This window comes from Ictalurus furcatus, chromosome 4 (genome assembly GCF_023375685.1).
Source record: "Ictalurus furcatus strain D&B chromosome 4, Billie_1.0, whole genome shotgun sequence".
NCBI lineage: Eukaryota > Metazoa > Chordata > Actinopteri > Siluriformes > Ictaluridae > Ictalurus > Ictalurus furcatus.
In genome coordinates, this window is record NC_071258.1 from 11,767,934 (window position 1) to 11,794,059 (window position 26,126).

General features: G+C 37.9%; 2 protein-coding genes across 3 annotated transcripts in view; both read right to left on the reverse strand.

Moving 5' to 3' along the window:
- Positions 1 to 1,283, reverse strand: part of tango6 (transport and golgi organization 6 homolog (Drosophila)) — a 35,134-nt gene extending 33,851 nt beyond the window's left edge. Inside the window, exon 1 of the mRNA XM_053622973.1 lies at positions 479 to 1,283. Within this exon, the coding sequence (XP_053478948.1) occupies positions 479 to 530 (52 nt within the window). The 5' untranslated portion in view covers positions 531 to 1,283. The remainder of the gene's footprint in view (positions 1 to 478) is intronic.
- A 4,557-nt stretch (positions 1,284 to 5,840) lies between these two features.
- Positions 5,841 to 26,126, reverse strand: part of zc3h18 (zinc finger CCCH-type containing 18) — a 39,204-nt gene continuing 18,918 nt past the window's right edge. For both annotated transcript variants that reach the window (XM_053622974.1, XM_053622975.1), the window contains exons 10-19: positions 14,063 to 14,248; positions 13,839 to 13,964; positions 13,460 to 13,555; positions 12,886 to 13,113; positions 10,593 to 10,715; positions 10,304 to 10,500; positions 9,409 to 9,614; positions 9,215 to 9,314; positions 8,866 to 8,959; positions 5,841 to 6,879 (exon numbers count right to left, since the gene is read on the reverse strand). In XM_053622974.1, the coding sequence (XP_053478949.1) occupies positions 6,681 to 6,879; positions 8,866 to 8,959; positions 9,215 to 9,314; positions 9,409 to 9,614; positions 10,304 to 10,500; positions 10,593 to 10,715; positions 12,886 to 13,113; positions 13,460 to 13,555; positions 13,839 to 13,964; positions 14,063 to 14,248 (1,555 nt within the window). In that variant the 3' untranslated portion in view covers positions 5,841 to 6,680. The remainder of the gene's footprint in view (positions 6,880 to 8,865; positions 8,960 to 9,214; positions 9,315 to 9,408; positions 9,615 to 10,303; positions 10,501 to 10,592; positions 10,716 to 12,885; positions 13,114 to 13,459; positions 13,556 to 13,838; positions 13,965 to 14,062; positions 14,249 to 26,126) is intronic.

A 26,126-nucleotide genomic window follows, 5' to 3' on the forward strand; every position in this document is an offset into this window, starting at 1 on the left:
GGCCCTAATCCCACTGCTTATGTGTAGATGAATGAAAAGAACTTGATCTATACAGGCTGGACAATGTAGTGAGATATTTATCAACATTTCCAAATGTTTATTGCTTACTCCTGTAAGATGGTAGAGCTGTGTGGAAGCAGAGGTTCTACTAGAACTACTACAGAACTTACACTGCTCACCTTCTTTCAAAACGGAAAGAAAAAACAATTCAATTTCATGGGTTCCTGTATGCCTTGTAACACTGTACATGAAAGAAGGAAAGCGAATTAAACAAACGAATGCTTTCGAGTTGTAATAACAAGTCCTAATTGTAACAAGAATCTTTAACACATCTTCGATGAACCGTTGCAGTGTGTGTGTGTGTGTGGTGGAGGCTAAAAAAAACCGCATAAAATCTCCATCATGGAGGTAAAATAAATAAATAAAGGGAACTGGTACAATATTTGCATGTTTGATTTCAGCAGACAGAATCACTTACCTCGAATAGGTTTGGTAAGGATGCTCAGTGCAGTTATAAGCGCCGTAGTCATGTTTGTCAACAACACGAGCGAAGCACATGTGAAACTGTGTCGCACGAATTAAGCGTCATGACTACGTAACTTCGCTAAGATGGGGGGAAAATACATAAGCCAAAAGTCATAAACATAAGTGTTGATCCAAACCACATTTACGCCTGTGAAAATGGCAATATAAATAAATAAAGAAATAAAATGTATATAAATAAATAAATAAATAAAAAGGGGAAGACCCCATACTTGTTAGTATGTGAGTGTATGGAAATGGATAAGGAATCATCGTTTATTTCTTAAACGGCATACTATGTTTTTAAATAAAGTATTTTATTAAAGTATACATGTGGTGGTATAGATAGAGTTTGTGGTAGTTTGTGGTAGTATGTGATTTGTATGTAGCTTTTATTCTATATTAGTTTATTTTTTTTATTACTTTAATTCCATCCTTATCTCTAACTGTGTTGGGAAAATGTTTCACTACCCCCACCATGGTAGTAAAGTTACGCATTACATAATTCTAAAAATATTCATCTATTGCCTAAGTGGACATAAGCAATATTTTCAGTCCTGCATGACAAAAATATTTTAATCTAATTCAGAGATTATTTAGCACAGTTCTGTGGAGGCATATGTCAGGTTGGATATCTTTATTAGATTAATAGATGACATATTTGAATGTCACACCATAATTAAAAGCATTTACATTTACACCATATTTAAAAGCATTTAGCAAATCGGTATAATACACATTAAATAAAATTACGTGCAGACTATTAGTTAAACAAACAATATAAAATAACAAATAAAATAACAAAAAAAATAAAAACTTTCAAACAAACTTCAAAAACAGAAGTTGAATAATTTAAATAAATAGTCAATAAATTATCACATAAATAAGAGGAAAAAATATATAGTAGTGTATGTACAACAATGTACCCAACTGCAATTTTGATTGCATAGTAAATTTATGCTAAAAACGCAGCTTATGGAACATAAGTATAGCACGTAGTGCTGTTTACACACACACACAAAAAAAACTAATCTTAACAATTTTGCATTTTAAAACAAACACAACCTTACATGAGACACGTCTCTACATTTTTTGTCTTGGTTAAATGATAACGCCTCTACAAGAGGTTATTGTCTGGGCACAGCGCATGTGCAGGCGACCGGGATAGTTTTATACACAACTTCGAAAGAGTATTTATCCGGATCAGAGGAACACGAGACCTTTTTCAGGAACATGACACTCTGCATCACGGGGATGGAGTTGTAGTCTGTGTTTTCGTAGCCGTCAATTATGCAGCCGGAACACAGACACTCGGCCACTTCATATGCTGAAGGGATCAGGTGATGATCAGTCTCAAATCTGGGGGGAAATAAAACATAACACCAGGTCAATGAATATACAGTACAATGCATAATATCTGTATAGGGATTTTTTTTCTCTCTCTCTTTCAAATAAACACTTAACATGATTAAGGATTCAAGCGAAAATATTAAATCATCATGCATCATACATATCACATGATGCATGATGTATCATGTCTTTCTGTTTTCATTTCCACACCGGACTTCCTTTATTCGGTATGAAGAGTCCCAATCAGAGCGAGTTTTTTTCCCCATTCTTTTTTCTTCCTCTGATATAATTTGTTTAGTTTTGTTTAGTTTCACACTGAACATAGTTACATAATCTTAAAAAATGAAGAAAACACTGATGTGGTGGGCTATTTTTGGTCAGAAATAACTGTGTGGAAATCACAAAAAAAATCATCTGAGCACAGAGAACACAGAGATAAACACATGCTCAAATAATTATATAAATAACCTGATGATGATGATTATTATTATTATTGTTATATTTATTATTATTATTATTATTTACCATCATCATCATCGTCATTATTATTATTAATATTATTATGGATTAACATTATATGTACCACATCCAGCTTTAATTTCGACTATTTACCTTCTGCATTTGGGTCAATTCAGAGAAGAATGTCTCTCACACTCTCTCTCCCTCTCCCTCTGTCATGCTCTCACTCACTTTCTCTTTCTCTTACACTCACTCACTCTTTCCCTCACTCTTTCACTCTCTCTCTCACACTCGTTCTCTGTCACTCTCTCTCTCTCACACACACACACACTCTCACACTCTCTCACTTTCTCTCACACTCACTCTTTCTCTTACACTCTCACACACTTTGTCACTCACTCGCTCTTTCTTTCACACTCACTCTCCCTCTGTCACGCTCTCTCACTCACTCTTTCTCTCACACTCTCTCACTCACTCTTTCTCTCACACTCGCTCACTCTTTCACCCTCTCTCTCACGTTTTCTGTCACTCACTCTCTCAGTCACTCACTTTCTCTTTTTCTCTCACACACACTCTCTCATTCTCCCTCTCTCTCTCTCACTCTCTTTCTCTCTCACACTCACTCACTCTTTCTCTCACACTCACTCTTTCTCTCTCACACTCACTCGCTCGCTCTTTCTCTCACACACTCTCTTTCTCTCACCGGTTGTTCTGGCCTGACACAAATGTGGTGTTCTCACCTGCTTAAACTAACAGGCCAATCATACCAGTTTTCCTTGGTCCTATTCCAAGTGACTTCTAACGAGTTTGGATTGTGATTCAGCTCTGAATCGACCCAACCACACACGCATTTCCTGTCGAGCTGCTACACTGAGCCAGAACACAAACAACAAACAAAAACACTAAATAAACCCTGGCTGCGATACACAAAAGAATTTAAAGGTAATCATCTCTAGGTTATAATTATCCAGCAGCCTAATTTATGTAGCGCCGTTGCTGTGACAAAGTAAACTAAACTACCTGTCGAAAGATCCGGTCGTATTAGTGTTTCTGCGCATGCGCGCTGAGCCTTTGCGCGTCCATAAAATCACGCTTCTTCATATATTATATAAAACATATCGGCATATGCTACCTGTAACTTTCTTTCTACTGGAAAGCATTTTCTGATCAAATTAGACAGCAGGACACACACTACTCCTACGTGTGCTTTTGTTTTACGAAGATTTACCATTTCTACGCACACTTGCCAAATGTATGTTTACCTTTTATTATCATCATCATCATTATTATTATTATTATTATTATTTTTTTTTTTTTTATTTTATTTTTTTTATTATTATTATTCTGCCACCGTATTTCTGACCAGTGAATGAGGCTTGTGTGAGGAGTGTGTTTTCAGATGTACATGCCCCCTGCCAACGTCTTGCCTTTTGGTTTATTGAATTACGTGCAGTGTAAAACTAAACCAAACCAAATCACAATTCAAAACAAACCAAATCAACTGAACTCCGATTAGGATGAATAGACGAGAACGCGCAACATGCTTTCTGTCTTTAAGGCTACCAAACGGAGCGATGTGCAATGATACTTGCAATATTTAACCCTTTAGTTTAGAAATCGGACTAGATTCCCTGGCCGGAAAAGCAACCTCAGCCACTGTTTGCACGTAGTGAAAATGGGAAAGGTAATAACTACATCCGGCGTAAAACATGCGCCAGAATCAATATGCGGATGGATGATCAGCTGTGGGAGCAGTTTAGGAAATGAGACTCACCTTGATCGCCAAGGAGACAGCGACCGGTTCTTCAGATCAGATGAGAAGACCCAGTGTGTGAAATCGGAACAGGACGGGGAGGATACAGCATGTACAGCTCTGTGTTCAGTGTGTCTGCCCGTCCTCCGCAGTAATCTCTTTGCCTGCATCTCCAGTTCATCTCGAGTCAAACAGCCTTTATGCTTCTGTACTGCCAGAGCATCCGTGAGGAAAAGGAGTAAAACTCCCACTATCAGAGAAGACTGGAAAAGAATGACAGCATGATCCATCTAAAATTCAACATAATTACTATGTTTCATTCGAAGTTTATACCTGTTCAAATAATAAATACATCTCCTAAGGGCATTATCAGTCATGTTGCACTAAAGGAATAATAATAAATAAATAAATAAAAAATCACTAGATTATAGGCTACTGTACTTACCCACATGTTTAGTTTGGCCTGTTAGTCCACATCAAATTGCTGAGTGATCCACAGCTATAAGTAGTCGAGCAATATATCGTCTCATTTGGGAAAATCCAAAGAATGAGGAAATGGAAATAAAATACTTACTTCAGTTTCCTCTTCCCCTCCACCCCCCCAAAACATAGCTCAGTTACAATAGCGCAGCATTGATGACTGTTTATCTATTTATTTATTAGACAAGGAAATGACTAGAATGGTAATTGCATGTGAAATATGTTCATTTGGAGGAAAAAAAGGACATTTTTTAATATATCCTTTATGTTTTTATTATTCAGTGTTGTCACCTTCAAAACTTTTACATTGTTGTTTTTTTTTACATTACTGTTGCAATTGCAACAAGTCATGAAGCTGAATTAATGTTAAAAACTTTACAATTATTCTCAAAAGGGAATTAAAGATTCATTTAGGTGAACTCAAACCAAAATCAGTAGCCTAGCTCTGGGCTACTGGTTAGATGTCTAGATTACTTGCGATGGGTGTATTTTGATATACGTGTACCACATCTTGATCACCTGTAGTGATTTGTTGTTTGATATTAGGTTTTTAATATTTCCTATGGTTACCCCATTCTGCCATCCCTCATCCTCAGATGGCACCTCAGTGTGTTTCCTTATGGCTTCAAATTATTCCCCCATTACACATTGGCCTTATCAAAAGCCTCCGCAAATCCCTAGGTAGAATTTCTTACCCACATTTATAGAGAAGAGAAGATAAGATAAGAGGAGACCAACTTTACTGATCCCGAAGGAAATTCTTGTATTGTTCTGTGCTAAGGAAACATTTGATGTCCACTCCAACTGATAAACCAAGTAGTAGATCTGTTGTATTTATTTCTAAGCGCATCCTTGGTATTTTCTAGATCGTCTTGGCAATTTTCCAGAACAGGGTTATGGAAAGCACAGCAAACTGTATTAATCAATAACATCCTGGCTGCTTGCTCTCACAACCAAACAGGGAATTTGGTGATTTTCCCACTGGCTCTCATCTAAATTCTGATGATACACACAGTAGATAACACATGCTCCAACATTCCCAGTTCCTCATCAGCATTTTCAGGCTACAGTGGCATACTTTCACTAGATAGAAATTTCTTATTAATTCACCTTCTTACATTGACTAACTGCAGGCTTAATACCATAAACCACCCATTTAAGAGATTTAATCACTTTATTTGTTGGCGGTTGAAGTGTAGTCATTCACTGTTTTTTAGCCTAACTATTCATTTGCATACTTTCCATGGATAAACAAACACGAAAAGTCAAGTAAGGATCCTCTTTATCAAAATAGTTTATTTAGAAGCTTTCTCTGTCACAAAAAGCAAGATATTATTCTTCCCTATCGCAGAGTGTCCCAAAGACAAACTCTCGCACTCATCTAAAAATAAGGAACAAAATAAAATACAGTTTTTACTTGAAGAGCTAGGGGAACGAAAACCAATGCAATCTTATAAAAGCAATACATCACATCACTGTCATTTGTTCTCTAGTTTTATACACTTTAAGAGGTGCGTTTCCTCAACTGGCTTATAATATTTGTACACAGTCAAACAGAAGACGGTCAGGAAATGCTTAACATACAGAACTGGAAAGAGTTCATTGGTTAAGATGGGAACACTGGAACCTAGAGGTCTTCAGAGTGTCAAAACTTTAGCTAGCCAGGAAGTGTGTGCACAAAAGCAGTCACCCTTAGTAAGGCAGTCCTTCTTGATGATCAAAATCTTTAGTCTTGGATCAAAAGACTATGATACAGACTATTAACAAAAAGTGAATAAGAGGGAGAGAGAGCGAAATGGAGCGAGACAGAGGGAGAGAAAGAACTTAATAGTACATTTTTCTCAGCATAGAGACACTACAGTAAAGCTTCCAACTTCTTGCAATAACAGATTAAGAGTGAACTGTCACCCCACTACAATATCACATCAATATAAAATGTAGACAACCTCTCGCTGGGGGCGAAATGTGCGAATAATGTAGCAGCGGTCACCGTGAGCTACTTAGACGTCTGCGACTTTAAACACAATGACCGTTTTTTATCCACTTCTAAACAACGCTGGGTGTCCTCGGTGACTGATGGCTTGGAAACCAGATGTTGCAGGTTCTGGCCTATTCCTCACTTCCCCGGGATTTTAGCCCTTTTGCGGGCGATGGCATCTTCCACGGCCTTCAACTGCTTCAGCAGCTCTTCACGGCGGGAGAGAGTGCTGCTGGGTTTGCCTGAGCCTGAGCCTGGTGCAGGGGCTGGAGATTTACCAGCTGATGCTGCAAGACCTTTCCCAGAAGACTTGGGTGGTGGGGATTGGGGACGCTTCCTGGAGGAACAAAAACGCAACCATGAGTCATGAGGAAACAAAATTAGGTCTTTAAATTGTATTTAATCTTTGAACAAATATATACACACACCTTTGTTAAATACATACTCATTGAGTATTTTTTTCTGTGGTTAAGCAGAAAAAAAATTCTCAAGGAGGCACTCTACTAAAACTGGTATGCAGGATTTGTTAACTTTACACCAGCCTGCTAACTTTATAGTGCTTCTGCAATAAATGATGTTCTATCCATATCCATAATTATAGGAAGTGCCAACAATGTGAATAGAAGGTAGCTGTAGTGAAATTTTAATCCCGTCGCTGTAGTATCTGCTTCTCATCCCGATTGGTTGGAGGTTGGTCTGCATCACATCAATTTTTATCTCTTTACTGAACCTGTAATACCTCATAGATGAGAGTTGTCCTCTGGGGAAATATTTTATTGAAGCCGCCAGAATGTGAGAACCTTTACAAATGCTGTAAAGTGTTATGTACAGCTGTACTGATGCTAATGTAAGCAAACAAAGTGCTAAAATGTTCAGCAAAAATGTCTCATCTCAATAAAAATTACTTCAGAGTCTGAAATTCAGATATGTAACACTGCTGCACAATGTACAACTGTTTTCAGTTATATAAGCGCGTGCATGCTAATTTGACTCTGATGGGCAGAGATGCACACAAAATTTGAACAAAACCTGAGTGATGTGTTACCTAGCACAGCAACAGCTGAAACAAACACTGTGAGTGACACGGACTGGGCAGAGAGTGATAAGAGGTCTTACACTTCATAATAATCAGCCCCTTAAACCAAGCAGCACTCTCTGATGCAGTACAGTTAAGGAGCTACACAGGCAATTTTAAATTAACAATTTTTTTTAATGCACTTACTAAATAAGAAAAAAGAAAAAAGGGAAACCCTTTAGAAAGGCATTATTTGAAAAGCATTTTGTAACTATTTTAGGTACGAGGAAATATCAACACGGCTGACATTTAGGTCCTATCCAACAGTTCAAAAGCACAAACATATATATATATATATATATATATATATATATATATATATATATATATATATATATATATATATATATATATATATATATACACACACATACACACACACACACACACACACACACATATATATTCTATAGTATTATTTTCCATCAAAACCTGTGCAGCTAGAGGTTATATTCGTGACAAAGCATGTATGTAGCAGGAGGAGGAAGAAGAAAAAAAAAAAGAAGTGAAGTTACCCAAACAAAACAGGTATATTGTTTTTGCATTCAATTTCTTTGTCTTTGATGACCACTTCCCTCCTATACGGTGTGCGTCATCAGGTTTGTGCGTACTGTCCGTGCACACAGTGTATACATCCCTGGGGTTTCCCATTTTAATAATAATAATTAATAATAATAAGCCACTTTCTAAACAAAAGACTGGAGACTCAGCAAATATTTTCTTCAAACCATGATCGATGCAGAGCAGCATATCTTGAAATATCATGAAATTATCCAGGAAAGGAAAAAATGATTATTTATTATTATTGCATCCTTTCTGGTGACCTTGGGTCAACGGTTTTTTGATTTGTTTTGTTTTTTTAAACAAACGTTAAGGAAGAGACAAACTTTTCCCTACACTGGGAATTTTATAAAACAGCCACAATTAGGGTGCACAATCTGTGTGCAGTATTGTGCTTTTCTGGAAAACGCAGTCAAGCCAGGGGATAATGTTGGAATTGTAAATGAGATTAAAAATTAATTAATTTGTTATTGAGGAATAAAAGATCATAAACTGTAAAGTACAGAAGTTGACATGTGAAGCTGTTTTAGATGCAGTTGAAAGTTCTAGGAAGCCCATGAAAATCTGCTGATGTATAGAAGGGCTGTTAATTGTGAAATCAGCCCATATGGAAAGGAATTTACTGATTTAAGTAGAGAAGAAGGAACAAGAACAATGGAACCATTAAGCAAAAGCATTAGTACAAACCTGTCTCCCTGTGGAGGCATAGGCCGTGGGCCCTGACCTCTGGGCCGGTCCATTCTAGGTGAAAGTGGGGAACGTCCAGGCCTCCTGTCTCGACCTATAAAATATAAGATTAGATCATTTAGATAACCACCTCATCAACTGAAGTGTGGTGTTGTGTGGCCGGCCACTAAAATGAACTGAAACTGCTGACCAAGGTGATGTTTCTCCTAGGCAGGATTTCCTTCTGGAAATCCTCATTAACGAGCATACACATGCACGTGCCTGACAAACGCAATTTTACAGACTGGATTTCTACACTGGTTTTTCCTAGTAAAAGACCTTTATACATGGATGACGAGCAACCTCTCACCTCTATCAGGAGACAGTGCCATTCTCTTGTTGAGAGGAGATGTTGGTCTATCTTTGTCTGCAGGGAAGTACCTTTTTCTATTGCTTCTGTCTGCTTGTTGCTACATATGCAGGGGATGAAAAAAATAGGTGGTTGCTTGGTTGCTATTTAAATTAAAAAATAAATATAAAAACAATCTTATGGTAAGCAGCTACCTTGTTGAGTAAGGTGAGTTTGATGTCCTTATGTGAACCATACCCCCCTGCAGGACCCATAGGTGGTGCGTTCATCGGGTGCCCTCGGTTTCCAGGCGCAGATCTGGGCATGCCCGAGTCAGCTTTGGGTGGGATGCCAGACTGATCAACCCTTTTCCTTTCATTCCTTTCATCTTTAAAGGTCTCATCTTTCTTTGTGGGCTTTCCTACACAGAACACAATGCAACCTGTGAAGCAGCACACGTCAACAAACGGAGCTATCCATAAAAGCTGCTATTGTGTATTAGCTAACAAAATTCTGATCGGTTTCAGCGATATGACACTAATGATACTTTGAACACTGATTATTATCTTTAACAAAAGGTTATCTCAACCAAAATGGAGCTACAGTGTGCACCTAGGCTGGCCAAGTTTACAGTGGGGGAAATAAGTATTGGATGCGCCAACATTTTCCAGTAAACATATTTCCAATGAGGTTATTCACATGAAATTTTCACCAGACATCAGTATTAACTCAAGAATTCCGGAAAGATAAAGAATTCACACATTAAAGTCCATAAATGAAGTTATGTGAAATACAGAGGAATGACACAGGAAAAAAGAATGTTGACGTGTCCAGTACTTATTTCCCCCCACTGTATTCTGGAGATTTACCTCCATACAGGTTTAATTAAGAATTTAACAAACAGGTGTTGCAAGTAAAAATCTACATAAATCAAATCTCTCTTTAAAAGCAGTCTTGGCTAAGACCAAGTTAATTTAGACTTGTTTGGCTCCAGGACCAAAACTGGACAAAGTTTAAAAAGAAATCAGAGAGCACACAGAACTACATGCATCACATTATAGCATGACAGCATTGCATCTTTCATTGAGTGCAAGTATGTCAGTCTACTACCTCTGTCTTTATTGGCATCCCTGTCTCGTGGGAGTCCTCTCTCCTTGCGTATGTGACCTGGAGTGGGTGAATGGGAGCTAGCTGAGGACACAGGGCTGGCCAGGTCAGCATACATATCATCAGAATCAGCACTGCGCACTGAGCTGCTGCTGGAAGAGGCAGATGACACTGACGACACACTGCTCACTGACAGAGACCTGCAACATGAATGAACACACACCAAGTTATTTATCTGAGCGCCGAGTTATAGGGGACAAGTTGTATGTGCAGTGATTTTAGCAGTCTGCACCTGGACTTGTGGGATCCAGACTGAGAGCGAGAATGAGAGGCGGAAGAGGATCGAGACCTGGAGTGAGAGCTAGAGCCTGAAAAACTGCTGCAGCTGCCACTCACACTACCACTTAATGTCCTCCTGTGAGAGTGTGTGTGAGAGAGAGAGAGAGATAGAGATGGAGAGAAATGGTCAGAAACTCAATTACAGCTGTGAATTTGCTTCATCTGCAAAAATGTAAGAATTTGAAGACAGCATCAGTCTCTTGCTTCTTGCAAGGAAATGTGTATACACAAAAGAGCAGTGATCCACACTGCAGAAAACTGTACAAAACAATGTATGTGGGTAGAACATCTGAAACTGAGATAAACAGTCCAAATAACATCATCACATCCAAAGGCCCCATGTCAAGTCCAGTCCAATAGGGCAGTGGCTCAATGATTAAAGGATCTGGGCTATTGATCAAAAGGTCACAAGTTAAGCCAAAGCACAACCAATCTACCACTGTGGAGCCCTTAACCCTCTCTTCTCTGTTGTACTGTATTATGACCGAACCCATTCTCTGTCGCCAGTATCCTAACAAACTGTGATATGAAAAAGGGTTTCAGTGTACTGTACTTGTATATGTGAAAAGATTATATCTACATGAATTGTGCTCTGGGAGATGACATTTCTTTAATCACACACAGCAGTTGTACTTCATTTGTAATAGCGTAGTTCAAGTAATGTTATGAAATGTTGAAGAAAACCATTTAAGCAGCCTATTTATGTCAGAGCAAGCAACTCTGAGTCAGAGCCACATAAGCTTAGGTCCAAGTCAGATGTCAACTTACACTACCGATCAAAAGTTTGGAGACACTTGACTAAAATGTTTCTCATTATCTTAAAAATCTTTTGATCTGAAGGCATATGATCAAATGTTTGAAATCTGTGTTGTAGACAAAAATATAATCGTGCCAACATATTCGTTTCTTTCATTAGAAAACAAATGACTTGGAGCGAAATATTTTGAAAAGCAGCCAATAAGTGTCCAGTATAGGTGGGAACTCCTTTTATACTGTTTAAAAAGCATCTTAGGGAGATTCCTCAAGAAATCGGTTGAGAAAATGCCAAGAATACATTTCTGGAAATTCTAGGCAAAAAGGATGTCTACTTTGAAGATGCTAAAATACCAAATTATTTTGCTTTATTTTGGATTTATCATCACAGCATAATTCCCATAGTTCCATTTGTGTTATTCCAGAGTTTTGATGACTTTGTTATTATTCTAAAATGTGGGGAAAAAAAATTAAAATAAAATAAAGAATGAGTGTGTCTAAACCTTTGACCGGTAGTGTACATATTACAAAAATTGTGATATAGTCCCAGTAAAGGACTCAACTACCATGTGATTCCAGCTATGCATGATTACTTTTAAGTAATCACTCTTATTTGCAGATAATGACAGGGGATATTTTTATTAGAAAATGGAGAAGCAAAAAAAAAACCATTACTTTTAATGGCCTGAAGCCAATAGAATTTTGCACAAGGAAGGTAATGTGTGAAACTACCTACTGGGAAACAACATACAATAACTTTCCTGCTTTCTCAGGTCTAACTGATTATATATGATTTAATTTAATAAATTAATTTAATAGAAGTTTAAGAAGATGGGTGTAGAGACTATGGTCAGGATATGATCAGAATTCAAAATAATATATATAATAAATAATACATCTATAAATAACAATTATAATAATTTACATGATAAGTGTTCTAAACTAAAATACTAATAAAAATAAACTAAATAAACATTACTAAAAAAAAAAAAGAAAAAAAGTGAAAAGACAGACATGACAGTCATCATCATGGCATGGGACTCAGGACTTCCCTTAGGGAAGTCTCAGTCAAAGGTTATATGACACAGATAATTTGTCAACAAAAGCTCATTTATATCAGAGTTCAGGAAAGCCAGGAGAGACGTGTGATTTCCCCCCCAGAGTCCACCATAATTCCCACACAGGGTATTCCACATCTCACACTCCCACACACACACCTACATACACAAACAGACCTCTGTCTTTGCTGGATACTGACACTGGATTCATGCAAATGCATCCATAAATCACACAGTTCACACACACACAGAAAATTAGTTTGTGTTTCCCCTTTCAATTTGCAATTCCATCCAATTTGCAAATTATTCAAATCAGTTAATGAAAAGATGTTTCAAAAAGTGTCAAAGTAAATACGGATTCTGTGCCTTTGTGTCAGCTTCTCATTCTCTACCTACCCACCCACTCAAACAAACAAAAACACACACACACTCTACCTGCGAGGATCCTGTGGCTGTCGGTCTTTCCTGCGGCCCTCCCTCACAGTGGGTGGTTTTGCCGGTTCTCTTGGTGCAGCTGGTCTGCCCACATCACGGAGGTTGGGGGGTTTAACTCCTTCCACTGTAGTTTTCAGAGGTTTGCCTGGCAATGAGGGACTGGGCATCTTCTTGGAGGGGCCCTTGTCCCTGCGAGGGGGGGGCAGTGTACCTGGCTTCAGCGGGTGGCTTAAGGAGGAGAACAGACTTTTGTTTGTGTTTGCATGCAGTAAACAAACATGTTGCTTGGCAGTGCTGCTAGTTCCAAAGAGATTTCAGCAGGGACTTTACCTAGGCTTATTGATATGCCTGAATTGGTTAACTGATACATATTCAAAGTGGTTGATACGTCTTTTTTAGTCCCAAGCTAGCTAGCAAACCCTCGCAAATCCAAGTTTTGTTTTTTTTTAATTCAGTGGTACCATTAGACTAATTACTCTAAGCAAAGTGTGATAGAGTGTGAGTAATATGTCTATAAATGAGTTAGTGTGTATGAATGTATTAGGTGCATAGTAATAGTGGTGTGTATATGTACCCCTTCACTGGTCCAGGAGGCTGCTCTGCTTTATTCTTGCCTGCGTTTCTCTGGGCGGAAGGTGTAGGGGAGGGAGATGATGAGTAGGATCTCGATCTTTAAAAAGGAAGAAAAAAAGGAGGAAAATTTGAAAAAGGGCAAAGTTAATAATAATAATAGTTTACCAAAAGTGTTTAACAGAGACCACATGCCTTGGAGCACTGGTTAAAGAAAAGCAATTTCCTGTATTATTATGGCAAAGGAAATTTCCTTTCCCATTAAGTAAATAAATAAATAAAAGAGTGAAATAAGAACAGGCAACCTGACCCTCCAGTGTACTGTATATTAGGTGCATTCATCTGTGTGTGTGTGTGTGCATGGATGGATGAGAGATTCTTGCCTGGAACGGCTGCCTGTAAAAGAGCTATGTTGGGAGGAGTGGGTGGAATAAGAGCTGAGAGATGAAGACCGTGACCTTGAGCGAGAGGAACCGGAACCTGTGTATGATGAAGACCGCGATGATGATCTGTGAAAATACCATTCAGTTAGTACTCAATTTCACTTAGTATCCATACCACAGCTCAAAATACAATGTGCAATTTAAGTGATAATATTAAACATTACCGCGATGTGTTAGAGAGTGACACAGATGAGCCTGAGGGCCTATGCCGCCTGCGTCCGCGGGTTGGAGACCCCATGAGGCCAGGTCTTCGTCTTGGAGACTTTGACCTGCGCCAGGGGTCCTTCCATTCATCTGGCCGTTTCACCATGGGCACTGTCTCCTTCTTTGGCTGCGACTCCATTGGCCCTCTTGAGAAAAGGAATGGGTATAGGGTAATTTTCAGGCTTTTGTTTGTCACTACATTTTCTGGGCAAATGCTGGTTGTGACCACAGGACAGAAGTGCTAAATCACAGTGATGCACATGCCACTTGACAAATGCACTGCTTTACAAACAACACAAGCCAAGGTTGTATTTCCAGAACCTTCCAGAGTTTCTCTGCTCGATTATACAAAATCATTCCCTTGCACCGAGCATGTGACAGTGACGTATATACACACTCCCACATACATAGTTGTGTTGAAGTTGTTTTTCCACATTCACCAAATTTATTTGAAAGGAACGCATCAAGATCACTGCCGCTAGCAGATACCAGTAACACATTGTTTGCAAGTTCGTCTAAGAAGAGATTGTTTATGTTAGGCAGTGATGAAGTAATAGCTCAGTTATTCTCCACACATTAGGGGAAATGATTACATTACATTGCAATGCTGGTTTTTGATAAAGAAACCGACAACAAGGAAAATTTGATAGATACTTTTGCATAATAACCATGGCTTCATGATTTTCCTGGGTAACATTTTACTTGAACATTAGGGTGTCATTAGAGTGATGTATCCATTTCACAAACTTACTTGGAAAGAATCTGTTGTTACAACAGATTATACCACATGCCATTTTTGTCATGTATTAGTAATGTTAATATGACAAACTTATACCACCAGATATAAATGGTCACAACAACATATGAATGCATGTGACATCATCCGGGGCATGTTTGTTAGTCTTATGACTCAGGACTCATGTATGGGTTACCTTAAATAAAAAAATAAATAATAAAATAAAATCGATAAGTGATAGTTCTGCCTTTTATGCCTTATTTTAAATTAATAATAATTAATTCCACAGTTCTGAAGGAAATGCAAATAAAAACTTCATTTCAGCAAGTTGTTTCACAGTAACTGGTCTCAAACAGGAAACTCATTAACACCAACTAAATTCTGAAGATTAAAGTAAGATTTCTTAACTTATTGAATGTTATTAATTCATATTAACATTGACTGAATTCTAAAAAAACAACAACAAAAAAAAAACACTCCTGTTTGTCTCACATTCACTCACCACAAACAAAAGCATTTCTACTTAATCACTGAACATCAAACTGGTAATATATAATATAAACTTTTAAATATTAACATTAACTGGATATGAAATATACTACTCTACAAATATATTTTTCTGTGCAATATACACTTTTTTGTCAAGTCATCTTCATTTAAATCTTTCAACGGTGTACTGGCCCTTTAATTCAGCTTGAGCAGTGCAACAAAAAAGAATTAGGCTCAACGCCGAAACTCCCGCTTCACTGCTGCAGCGTCCAGTATAAAATTTTAGCAGTGCAGGGCTTACAAACTGCAGTTTTGACATCATCTTTACACACAGCACGAAATCGATGTGTTTTTCCGCCCTCTTCTTATTGACAGGATATAATCGGCCCTTATCATCGGATGCTTTTAAACTACCGACCAATTGCCCGTAGTGTGAAGATTTCTAAAAATATGATTGTATCTCTGGTCCCTTAACAATGACTGCATCCTCAACAAGGAAGAAAATAAAGATGCAGGTTGTACTGTCTGTTTTATATCTGTTTAAAAAAAAAGTGATGTTGTGCTCATATTTAAGGGGAAGTCTGTTTAAAGGAAAAGGTCACGTCAGGATTTCCCCTTGTTCAAGCAAAAGGTTTTTTTTTAACTTTAGAAAAAGCTTCAGATTGCAATATAGGCATACAGGCAACTAATGACTTTAAGTCTCTCATCATGAAAGCATATCGAAAAGAATGCCGAGTGCCTTTGGGTCTCTTGAGAGGGAAATTCAGTTCAGCCAGCACTCACTGGCTAGAGAGAAATTCCTTTTGGGTTATGCAATCCAAAGGCAGGAAGCACACTGGTGCTAAAAATAGATGCAATGAACAGAGTTATTTTTAGAACCGAAAAGAATCGGTCATCAAACTTTCCTTGTTGTGAGTTTTGGTGCTGGAGGGGGTCATGTTTCAATTCAACCAGAGTTTTGTTTTGTGAGGTATTGCATTTCCAAAAAAGTGGCTTAGAATAAAGACTGCAATAAAAGCATAAACAAAAATGACAAAAAAGGGGATTGATAAAGATGTGTATATTTTAAAACAAGAAACATTGTTGGGAGTGCCACTGAAGTATGCTCGATTAGCAAACATTAACAGTCTATGCCACGTGTCATTTAAATAGTAATGCATTTGCCAATGCAATCCCTCTTATAGCAATAGGATCAAATATACTCACACTTTCACATTTCTCTGGACCGTAGAGGTAAACAGATTTATAAACTTCAGTCCAAATCGCTTTTTGAAAAAGCTAATTATATCTTTTTTTTAATGACTTAATGATTCTAGTTAATAATTTATTGTGATTGTATGAGCACTTAGTATGCTATAATCATACGAAGCTATTCACAAGCAGTCTATCAGAAGATCAAAGAAAAGTGCTGCTGTTCTGATGCTAAGACCTCACACTGTACATTTGAAATCATAGATTTAACACACAGTTGATAAATATCAGGCTAGGTTCGGGTATTTTATATTTATTTATTTTTAAAAGAAAATCCATTCAACCCTCACTGCTTCGGTATTTAGACTTCTTATTTCATCAGCAGCAGACGGAAAGCTCCACCCCCTGGGTTTATATTGCCATGAGGCTAAACTGGACCCAGTGAAACAGAGAGAGAGAGACAGGGCAAGTGCAGATGAATGCTGTCATCAGAAATGTATGTAATGTATTGAGTATGTGGGCATGCTAAGCAAAATAAAATACTAAGACCACCTTCAAACAGCAAGGGGATTCAAAGATTGACAAGGTCCATTTAAAACAATACTATCAAATTAAACACACCATAGCTTATGGGCTTATTTATTGTTAAAGAATGACCAGGCATAATCCCTAAACTTTGGAATTTTACATATTAAATGTTAACTTAGGAAAAGTGGCATCCAGTAACAGACTCTCATTGGATGGGCAAATCCAAAAAAGGAAACTAATAATCTATTCTGTTAATGCAACATTCAAGTAAATGTCACAACTCAGAATCTCGGACCTCCGATTAGGAAAAACCAAAGAAAACATACCGTCATACCGACACATTCACTAAATCTAGAACAATGACTGTATGGTTTAATTTTGAGGAAGATAATTACAACACTCATCACAGTAACCTGGCTAACTTGTTGCTAACAAAAGGTAAACAGGGAGGCGCCCATGGCATTTTACACACTTTGTAGACTTCATGAGAGCATTACAGGCACCTTGTCCACAATGAGAAAACGCAAACCAATTTCAGCCCAGACATTCTCTGGGTTAATTAAGACTAATCCAAAATTTAGGATTTAGGGCTGCAACAACTAATCGATAAAATCGATAATTAAAATAAACAACAACGTATTTGATTATGGATTAGTAGGGTCCATGACGTGACTGTGGATAACCCCCCGTCAGTGACATAACTTCACAATGGTGAAAAACACATTTCTATGAATAAAACATCTGAAACACAGCGGAGGTCACAGAGTGAGCTGTTGCAGGAAAAGTGCACGATCCAGGTTGTCCAAAACATGAGAATGTTTTATATTAAGTGCTTCAAACAAACTCGTAAGTGAATTAACGTGACTTGTCGTGTCAGACGCTGCGACAGATGCGTGTGCTGTTTAATGTGTTCCAGACAGGTTTTCTTCAGGGCAGAAATGACATTTTTACCTTTATATCCTTATCTGTAAATGTTAGAAATTCACACCAGTATTTCCATTTTACATAAAGACTCGTCCTGACAGCGAGTGAGTCTCCGTTAAACTTCACTGAATGAGTCCATGCATGCGCGTCAATCACACAGCGCGCAAAAGAAAGGAGGCGCAAGATATTTAGAAACAAAAGTAATTGTGTTTTTATGAGAGCAGTAACTGTAATGTAACATGTAACTGTATATAAAATGTATGAACTGTCATACATTTACAGAATAAAGTAACATGTTACTGTGTTCAGATGAGTGAATGTGTGTGTTACTGCAGAACATTCAACCTCTTACCAGTTGACACTGTGCTTTATGTTTTTCTTTTTTTAAGCAATTTTAATATAGTGATTTAACTTCTGCTTAAAGCTTGCGGACAATCAGTTTGTTTTTTTTAAAAATAATTTTAATATTTAAAAAGATTCTTTGCACAATGTATAGCATAGCCCACATAGATACATTTAATACCTTTTTCATAGCCTTCAAATTGCACACTGTTTGAGGGACACCATTGGGTAGAATGTGAAAACGTTTTTTTGTTTTTAAATACAGAAAATAAAAACTGGCCTTTTAAGCCAACTAATCAATTAATCAAAGAAATAATCAACAGATTAATCGATTAATAAAATAATTGTTAGTTGCAGCCATTCTTGGATTAAAAATAAATAAATAATCACTGCTGTTAACACTTAGCTCCTGTAAGTATTATTGGCAACTTGTCATCTGTGGTAAATTTCAGATGATAATAGGCACTGACCTAAATAGCATTTGGTAACTGGCGGTGCATTGGGAAGTTCCAGGTAGAATTAACTTGGTATCTCCTAACTCATTCATTAAAAAAATAGCAGCAAGGCTGTCACTTCCTTTCTACGCCTTTATTTCACCCGGGCTTATTGCCTCATATCAGTTACGCACACAAACAAAAGCCAGGAAACCTCCACTACTTCACAGTGATGATGTTATAACTGCACCTTTGTGACGTGGTACAGTGATGTAATTCGGGTAAGGAAGCAAAGAAAAGGACAAACATGTAAAGTTAAAGTACAGAATTACAAGATACACTATTTCAACAGTTAGCAACACTCAAAGGAAGAAATGCTCAAAGTTAACTTTAAAAACCCTGGAAATCAGCCCTGTTGTTTATGGAAAGGAGAAAAATGTAAAGGAGGAAACAGAAGGGAACCGAGAATATTTAGTAAAAGATCTTAAGAAAAGAAATATGCACGTACACACTTTTCTTTCAGTCCAGTCATTGATGACTGACTGATACACAGACAGCACAGTGTCAGCGAAACAGGTTAACGTGCCATTAACACAAACACTCTAGGTACATATCCAAATTTAGGACAGCATTAGGTCACAAATTCAATACACAATCCACTTTAATAGCTGTTTATTTTTGATTTCAGGAACATGAGACCATTCAAAGCTACAATAAAAAGTTCAAGTGGACACCTGTCTGCTTCCTCAAAGTGGTAATGTTCGGTCACACTATTTTCATAGCACAAGAAGCAATATGACAGTGTGATACTTAATAAATAGTTTATATAAGGAGTATTCAGCTAAAATTTATAAAAGGTCCGGTTACATAAATTCCTTATTGCTTATGTTATGTTTCATGTGTAGTGCTTCATGTAGTCACTTTTGACTAGTGCCATAGATTATGAACAGATGAGACATGTCTATTTAACAATCTATTTAAAATTAAGTGGGGGAGTATAAACACATACCTCTCCGTCCAATTGCCTTTAGACATGTTGTTTTTCATTGTTGATTTTTTGACTTTAATTTATTTATTCATTTTCATATGGTTCATTTACATGTGATTCATATTCAAGTGATTCATATTCAAGTGATTCATATTCAAGTGATTCATATTCAAGTGATTCATATTCAAGTGATTCATTTACTAATTTGCTTCTCTTTAAATCCAGTTTTAGACTGTGATATTACAAAGGTCTTTCCACATTATTACTTGCTACACCGTATGAGATAACCCCAGTAAAATTACTTGAATTCTATAATATAATTTGTTCACCATGTTAGGTTTAAATCCTCTAAAAACAGATTCTCAATTAAATAACATTACATCCTTCAAAGCATTGGCATGTTCCGCTTACTCTCACAATCCTCCAAACACCCACACACCCAAAGTCTCCATAAACAAATGAGACAGCAGTGTATCCTACAAAAACCGAACGTTGTCCACAATGTGAAAACAACTCCGAGAATAAGCTGGACTAACCAACAAAAGTACCAAGAATGATAAACAGTCTGCACACAATAATAAATATAACGTCCTTACATTTCAAAGACTTGTAACAAATAATATAACATTGTAGCACGTAAAGCCGAGGAGATAACACTAATAAAGTTAAATAAACAGAAACTCTAACCCGGTCAGAGCATCAAAACAGAAGCAAATTAATACAGAAGTAATTTTAAGAGGAGTAAGTCCACAAAATCTAGGCAAAGTAATGCAACGACAATATCTTCAATAAAAATCAGAATTCTGTAGAGCTGGAAGGCCGAGTGCAAAAAATAAAAATAATAGAAGAGCGAAAAAGACACCGCTGTGTAGGTGATGCAGTTCACCCCGATATCAAGAGTTTAACATAGTCTCCTGCTTCCTCCGCTGAAATAAGTCCTTCTGAACACCGTTATATGTAATGCGAAGCCGAGCCGTGTGAAGTATTCCATAGCGAGCGCCCTCAATACCACAAAGTTGACGCCGTACCTCGTTAAACGCGGCCCGGGCTGTCTTGGCTGTGTAGTGAGGGAAAACGGAGATGGTCAAATCCCTCGCTTTAATCCGCTGGATCTCTCTCGCACGGCGTAAAATGTCAACACAGTCACTGTGATAGTGGAATCTGCACACAATAGCTCGTGGTCATTCACCAGGCTTCGGCTGAAGGGTCCGGTGGGACCGGTCCAAAATCGGCTCCTTCTCCAGACCAAACGCTTCCTTTAACAAGGCCGCTACAGCAGCAGTCGTACAGGTGTCAGCACCCTCTGGATCTCCCACTATCCTAACGTTATTGCGCCGTGACCTCGACTCCAAATCCTCACATTTATTCTCTAATTGAGTCACGGTCGCAGTGAGAGACTCGATAGTAGTCTTCATATGAGCTATGTCATTGGTGCAACCGGAGAAAGCGTGCTCCATTTCCCCAACAGTACCTTTCAGTGTTGATATGGTAGCCTCGGTAACAAATTTATCACTAGCCAGCTGTGTCTTCACGGCCTGAAGGTCAAGCTGGATAGTAGACAGCGCTTCCCCGAGAATCTTCTGGAGCTCCTTTTTAAAAATATCGGCGATGTCCTTCCTCAGTAAAGCCAGCAACTCTAGCCTGAGTGCGGTGAAGTCAGGGTCACCGCTCGGCGACGCGGATACAGGGGGAGAAGGGGACTCGCTCACGGAGCGCACACTTGGCCTCAGTCATGTCTGAATGCTACCATGGGTTTTCGTGTTCTTTCCAGACATTTTAACGTACCACAAAGTTAAAATTGCAAACAAGGAAACAGAGTAGAATAAGTCAAAATATATTGTATGACCGAAAAGCACAAATTGATTACAGTTTTAATCGAAAACAGCAGGAGCCTCCAACTTTGCGTCCTACTCCATCGAATTCACCATTGTTGATTTTTTAACAAGTCCCCAGTTTGCTTACCAGACTAGATAGATTATACACACACACACACACATATATATATATATATATATATATATATATATATATATATATATATATATATATATATATATATATATATATATATATATATATATATATATACACACACACACACACACACACACATATATATACATATACACACACACACAGAAATCCATGAAAGTCTGTGAAACTGGCCTAATTTCACTAGATCAGTAGCTAGACTCTGCCCAGTGAACTTCAGTTAAAGAATTTGCATAAATGTAAGTGATAAACTGCAACAGAGTTTCTGCTACCGAAGCAGAGCTGGTTCTTGTTTACAGCCATTTCTCCTACGTTTATCAGCTCGTCTGCAGTATTTTGTCAAATACTCCTTTTGGTCTGCTGAAATACTTCCCTGGGTCCTCAAACAGTGAAAAAAAAAAACCATCAGTTGGGATGACTACAGCTTGACTATAATCAGATAGCAGAATGCAGCATGGCATCACATATGCATCAAGGGGAGATCTTACCCTCACAGCAATACAGCAAAACAGCAGAAACTGCTTAATCTAGTACAGAACTACAGACCTTTTCCTTTTTTTGTTTTGCACACACATACCCGAATGGAAACCTTAACTTGTAAATACTTCATTAAATTACATAGTATAAAAATCTAGGATACACTTGTCCACAGACTCATGTGCTGGCAAGGGGGACTTTAATCTGCACACAAATTAAATGTGCAGAGGTATAAATGACCTGACCAAGAAAAGAGCAACACAAGTGGATTAAATCACTTCCAGGCGTGCGTGCGTATGCACGCGCGCACACACACACACAGAGACAGACAGTTGCGTCAGATTAAGGCAGTTTCACCTGTGTGGTGTAACAAATTGCATCATTATATACTAGAGTCACTTCCTAGTGCATAACACCGAAATGACTACACATCAAACAGCAAATTCAGTATTGGTTCACTAACTCTGTTTTGTCAGTCAAGACATCCTGGGTGTCCAAAGTTTGCTTCCATCAATTAAATAAAGACAATTACCTTTATTAGTGCTACAACTACTACTTAATAAAATCAGTAATAAAAAGGTTTTTTTTTTAATTTCATTATATGCTGTGCGACATGTTATGTCACTTAATTTAGACAAATTATTTTTTTTTACTAAATACTTTATTTATGGAATGGAAAGTACCATCACCACAGGCACACTATGACCAAAGTACTCTAATGTATGGGAACACTTTATTACACTACTCTGCTGGTCTCATGACATAACTCATGTCTTTATGTGAGTAATAATTTGATTTGTAATCATTTGTGATCATTGTGCAAAGCGTGATGTCCCTGGTTGAATCATGCTGATTAACAGCTGTATCATGTTCCGGCCCTATAGTGAAACATCAACTTGGGGAATCATATGGAAGGTTGCAACTTGATGGATTGAAAAGGACTGAACATAGTTTTTTTTATAATTTCAAAACAATTCAGGAAGGATGTTTGTGCCCACTCTGTTCATGAGCATTGCTTGCCAGCACTGCTCTGCGCACTCATGTCGGCCAGCTCTATTAATAATATAACTACTTGTACATTAGTCAGTGCTGGGCAGTGAGTAGTGAAGATATTTGAATCAATTATCTAATAAGTAGCTCAATTATTTTTTTCAACGCTGTATTGTTGTTTAAGCATACAGAATATATACATTTTAATATATATTGTGTATGGTAAGAAATTTAAACAGCATTATTCACACACACACACAGTGTTGGTTGAAAATTTGTGAACCCTTTAGAATTGCATATATATTGACCTAAAGAAATCAACAGATTTTCACACAAGTCCTAAAAGTAGACAATGAAAACCCAGTTAAACAAAGGAGACAAATATTACATATTACATACAATATTACATATCTGTGAGTGGCAAAAGTATGTGAACCTCTAGGATTAGCAGTTAAATTGAATGTGAAATTAGAATCAGCTGTTTTCAATGAATGGTTATGACAAATCACGGGTTGAGTGACCGTCCTGTTTTATTTAAAGAAGAGGGATCTATCAGAGTCTTATCTTGTTTGTGAAAGTGCATCATGGCACGAGCAAATTAAGATGTTTGAGGACTTCAGAAAAAGAGTTGTTGATACTCATCAGGCTGGAAAAGGTTAAAAAACCATCTCTAAAGAGTTTGGACTCGACCAATCCAATCAGGCCGATTGTGTAAATTGAGGAAATACAAGACCATTGCTACTGTCTCCAGGAGTGTTCTACCAACAATCACTCCAAGAGCAAAATGTGTAACAGTCCACAAGGACAGAAAGGAACCCAGGGTAACTTCTAAGCAACTAAAGGCCCCTCACATTGTTTAGTGTTAATGTTTATGAGTCCACCATCTGGAGAACACTGAACAACAAATGGTGTGTTGCAGATAACGTAGAAAAGCCAGAAGGAAAATGTTTTGTGGATGAATGAGAACAGTTTATTTATTTATTGTTCTTTTAATGCCATGCCAGAATCAGTGGCAATTTTCATGGCAAGATCAAGGTAGGTAAAGCAGGGCATTCCAGTAATTCTTACAGCATTACAACAATAAAATCTTACAACATTTCAGCAGCGTCAAGAGCAGCAGCAGCAGCAGCTATATAAGGGCCTTCACTTTAATATTCAATAAGAACTCCAGGATTTTTCCTGGTGAGACATTTTGGAAGAATTCTCAATATGTATTTTGCGTAAAAGCGTTGTCTAGTATTGTTAAGGGCAGGGCAGGCCATTAGTATATGTTCAACATGTGATTCCTGTAAAACAAGAATGATTGTTGGAGGTTCTCCACCGTTCAGTAGGAAAGCATGTGTACGTCTTGAGTATCCAATATGGCATTTTGTGTATATGGTCTGATCATGTCTAGTTTCAAAGGGGAAATTAAGGAATCGTCGTTTGTTTATAACAGGGTCGATTTTGTGTAGGTTGTTATGAACGCACAGGTCCCATTCCATTCGCCACTTTTTGGAGATGTACGAGTTTATTATTGGTTTAAGATCTGATGGTGGGATTTAACAATCTGTCATTCTCAATTTGAGGGCTTCCTCAGCAGCAATGTCTGCTTGTTTGTTGCCAAACAGTCCCATATGGTCTGGTATCCAGAAAAAAAAAGGACGTTGAAATTTTGTCTCAGTAAAGAATCCACTTTAACGAGGATGCTGGCAATTATGGGATGTTCGTTATTTAAAGATACATGTGCTTGGAGGGAAGATTTTGAGTCTGTACAGATTAAAAAGTGCCAGTTGTACGTGCTCTCTACCTGCTCTAGGGCTAGGAGCAAAGCACTGGCCTCAGCTGTGAAAATTGAGCTTTGTCCAAGAATACAAATACCAAGTCACTGTTGTCCGAACCCTACTGCTGCAGACACACTATTGTCCCTCTTGGATCCGTCTGTATTTACGGGTTTATGAAGTCGGAAACGGCATCTTGGCGTGGGTCACCATCTTCTTATATTGGGTCAGATACATTACGGTGTTTGGTTTCTATATATTCCAGGGTGGTATAGGGCATGTATGTGTCTGTGCTAGGATGTCCAAGTTAATATCCCTGTTCTCTAGGTGGGGTTATATGCGGATCCCAAAAATAACTATTGTACATAGGTCTGGCTTCATACAGTTGTAGATATTGAGGGTGCAGGGCTCCAGCCAAAAAAAAAAAAAAAAATCTAGGAGCCATTGGCTCCTAAAACCAAAATATTTAGGTGCCAAATCAAATTTTCAAGAGCCAAAATATAGTGATGTCATATGATGATGTTAAATGGCTACCTCACACTGCCTTTTCTTTCCCTTCTGTACTGTCTGCCTTTGTTTACTCGGCCTCCCATAGTTTACACAATGTATTCTTTACATACGCTAAATGTGCAATGTTCAGTACATCATATTGGATCATATTACCTGTATCAATATCATGTGTCTCTGATACATCCATACCAGTCTTCTTCATCAGTAGAATTTGAGACCTAAACTTTGTAAATGGTATTTCTTCCACTGCAATCATGTAGGCTGCATTGAATTTTATTTTCAATTCCCTCATCTCTTTTTCTGCGACTTTATCACTAGCACGTTGCACTGCTTTCACAATTGGGGGTGGCACGAGGGGCAGACCTAGCAATGACACAATCCCTGGCGTTCTTATGTTTTTTACTGTCACCATGCTTCTTCATGGTTTCTTTTTTAAAATGACTGAACCGGTAATGTACTCTGTTTTACCAGCAATATCGTGTCCTGCTTTAGCACAAAAGGTGCAGTACATTTTCCCATAGTCATAACGTAACCAGGCAAACTCTTGTAGCCAAGCTGATTTAAACTGTCTTGTCAGGATGGGAGCCGCAGGGACAGGAGAAGAAGACTCAACTCACGGCGCTTGGCTGTTATCATCGGTAAAAGATTGCACACCAATTGAAA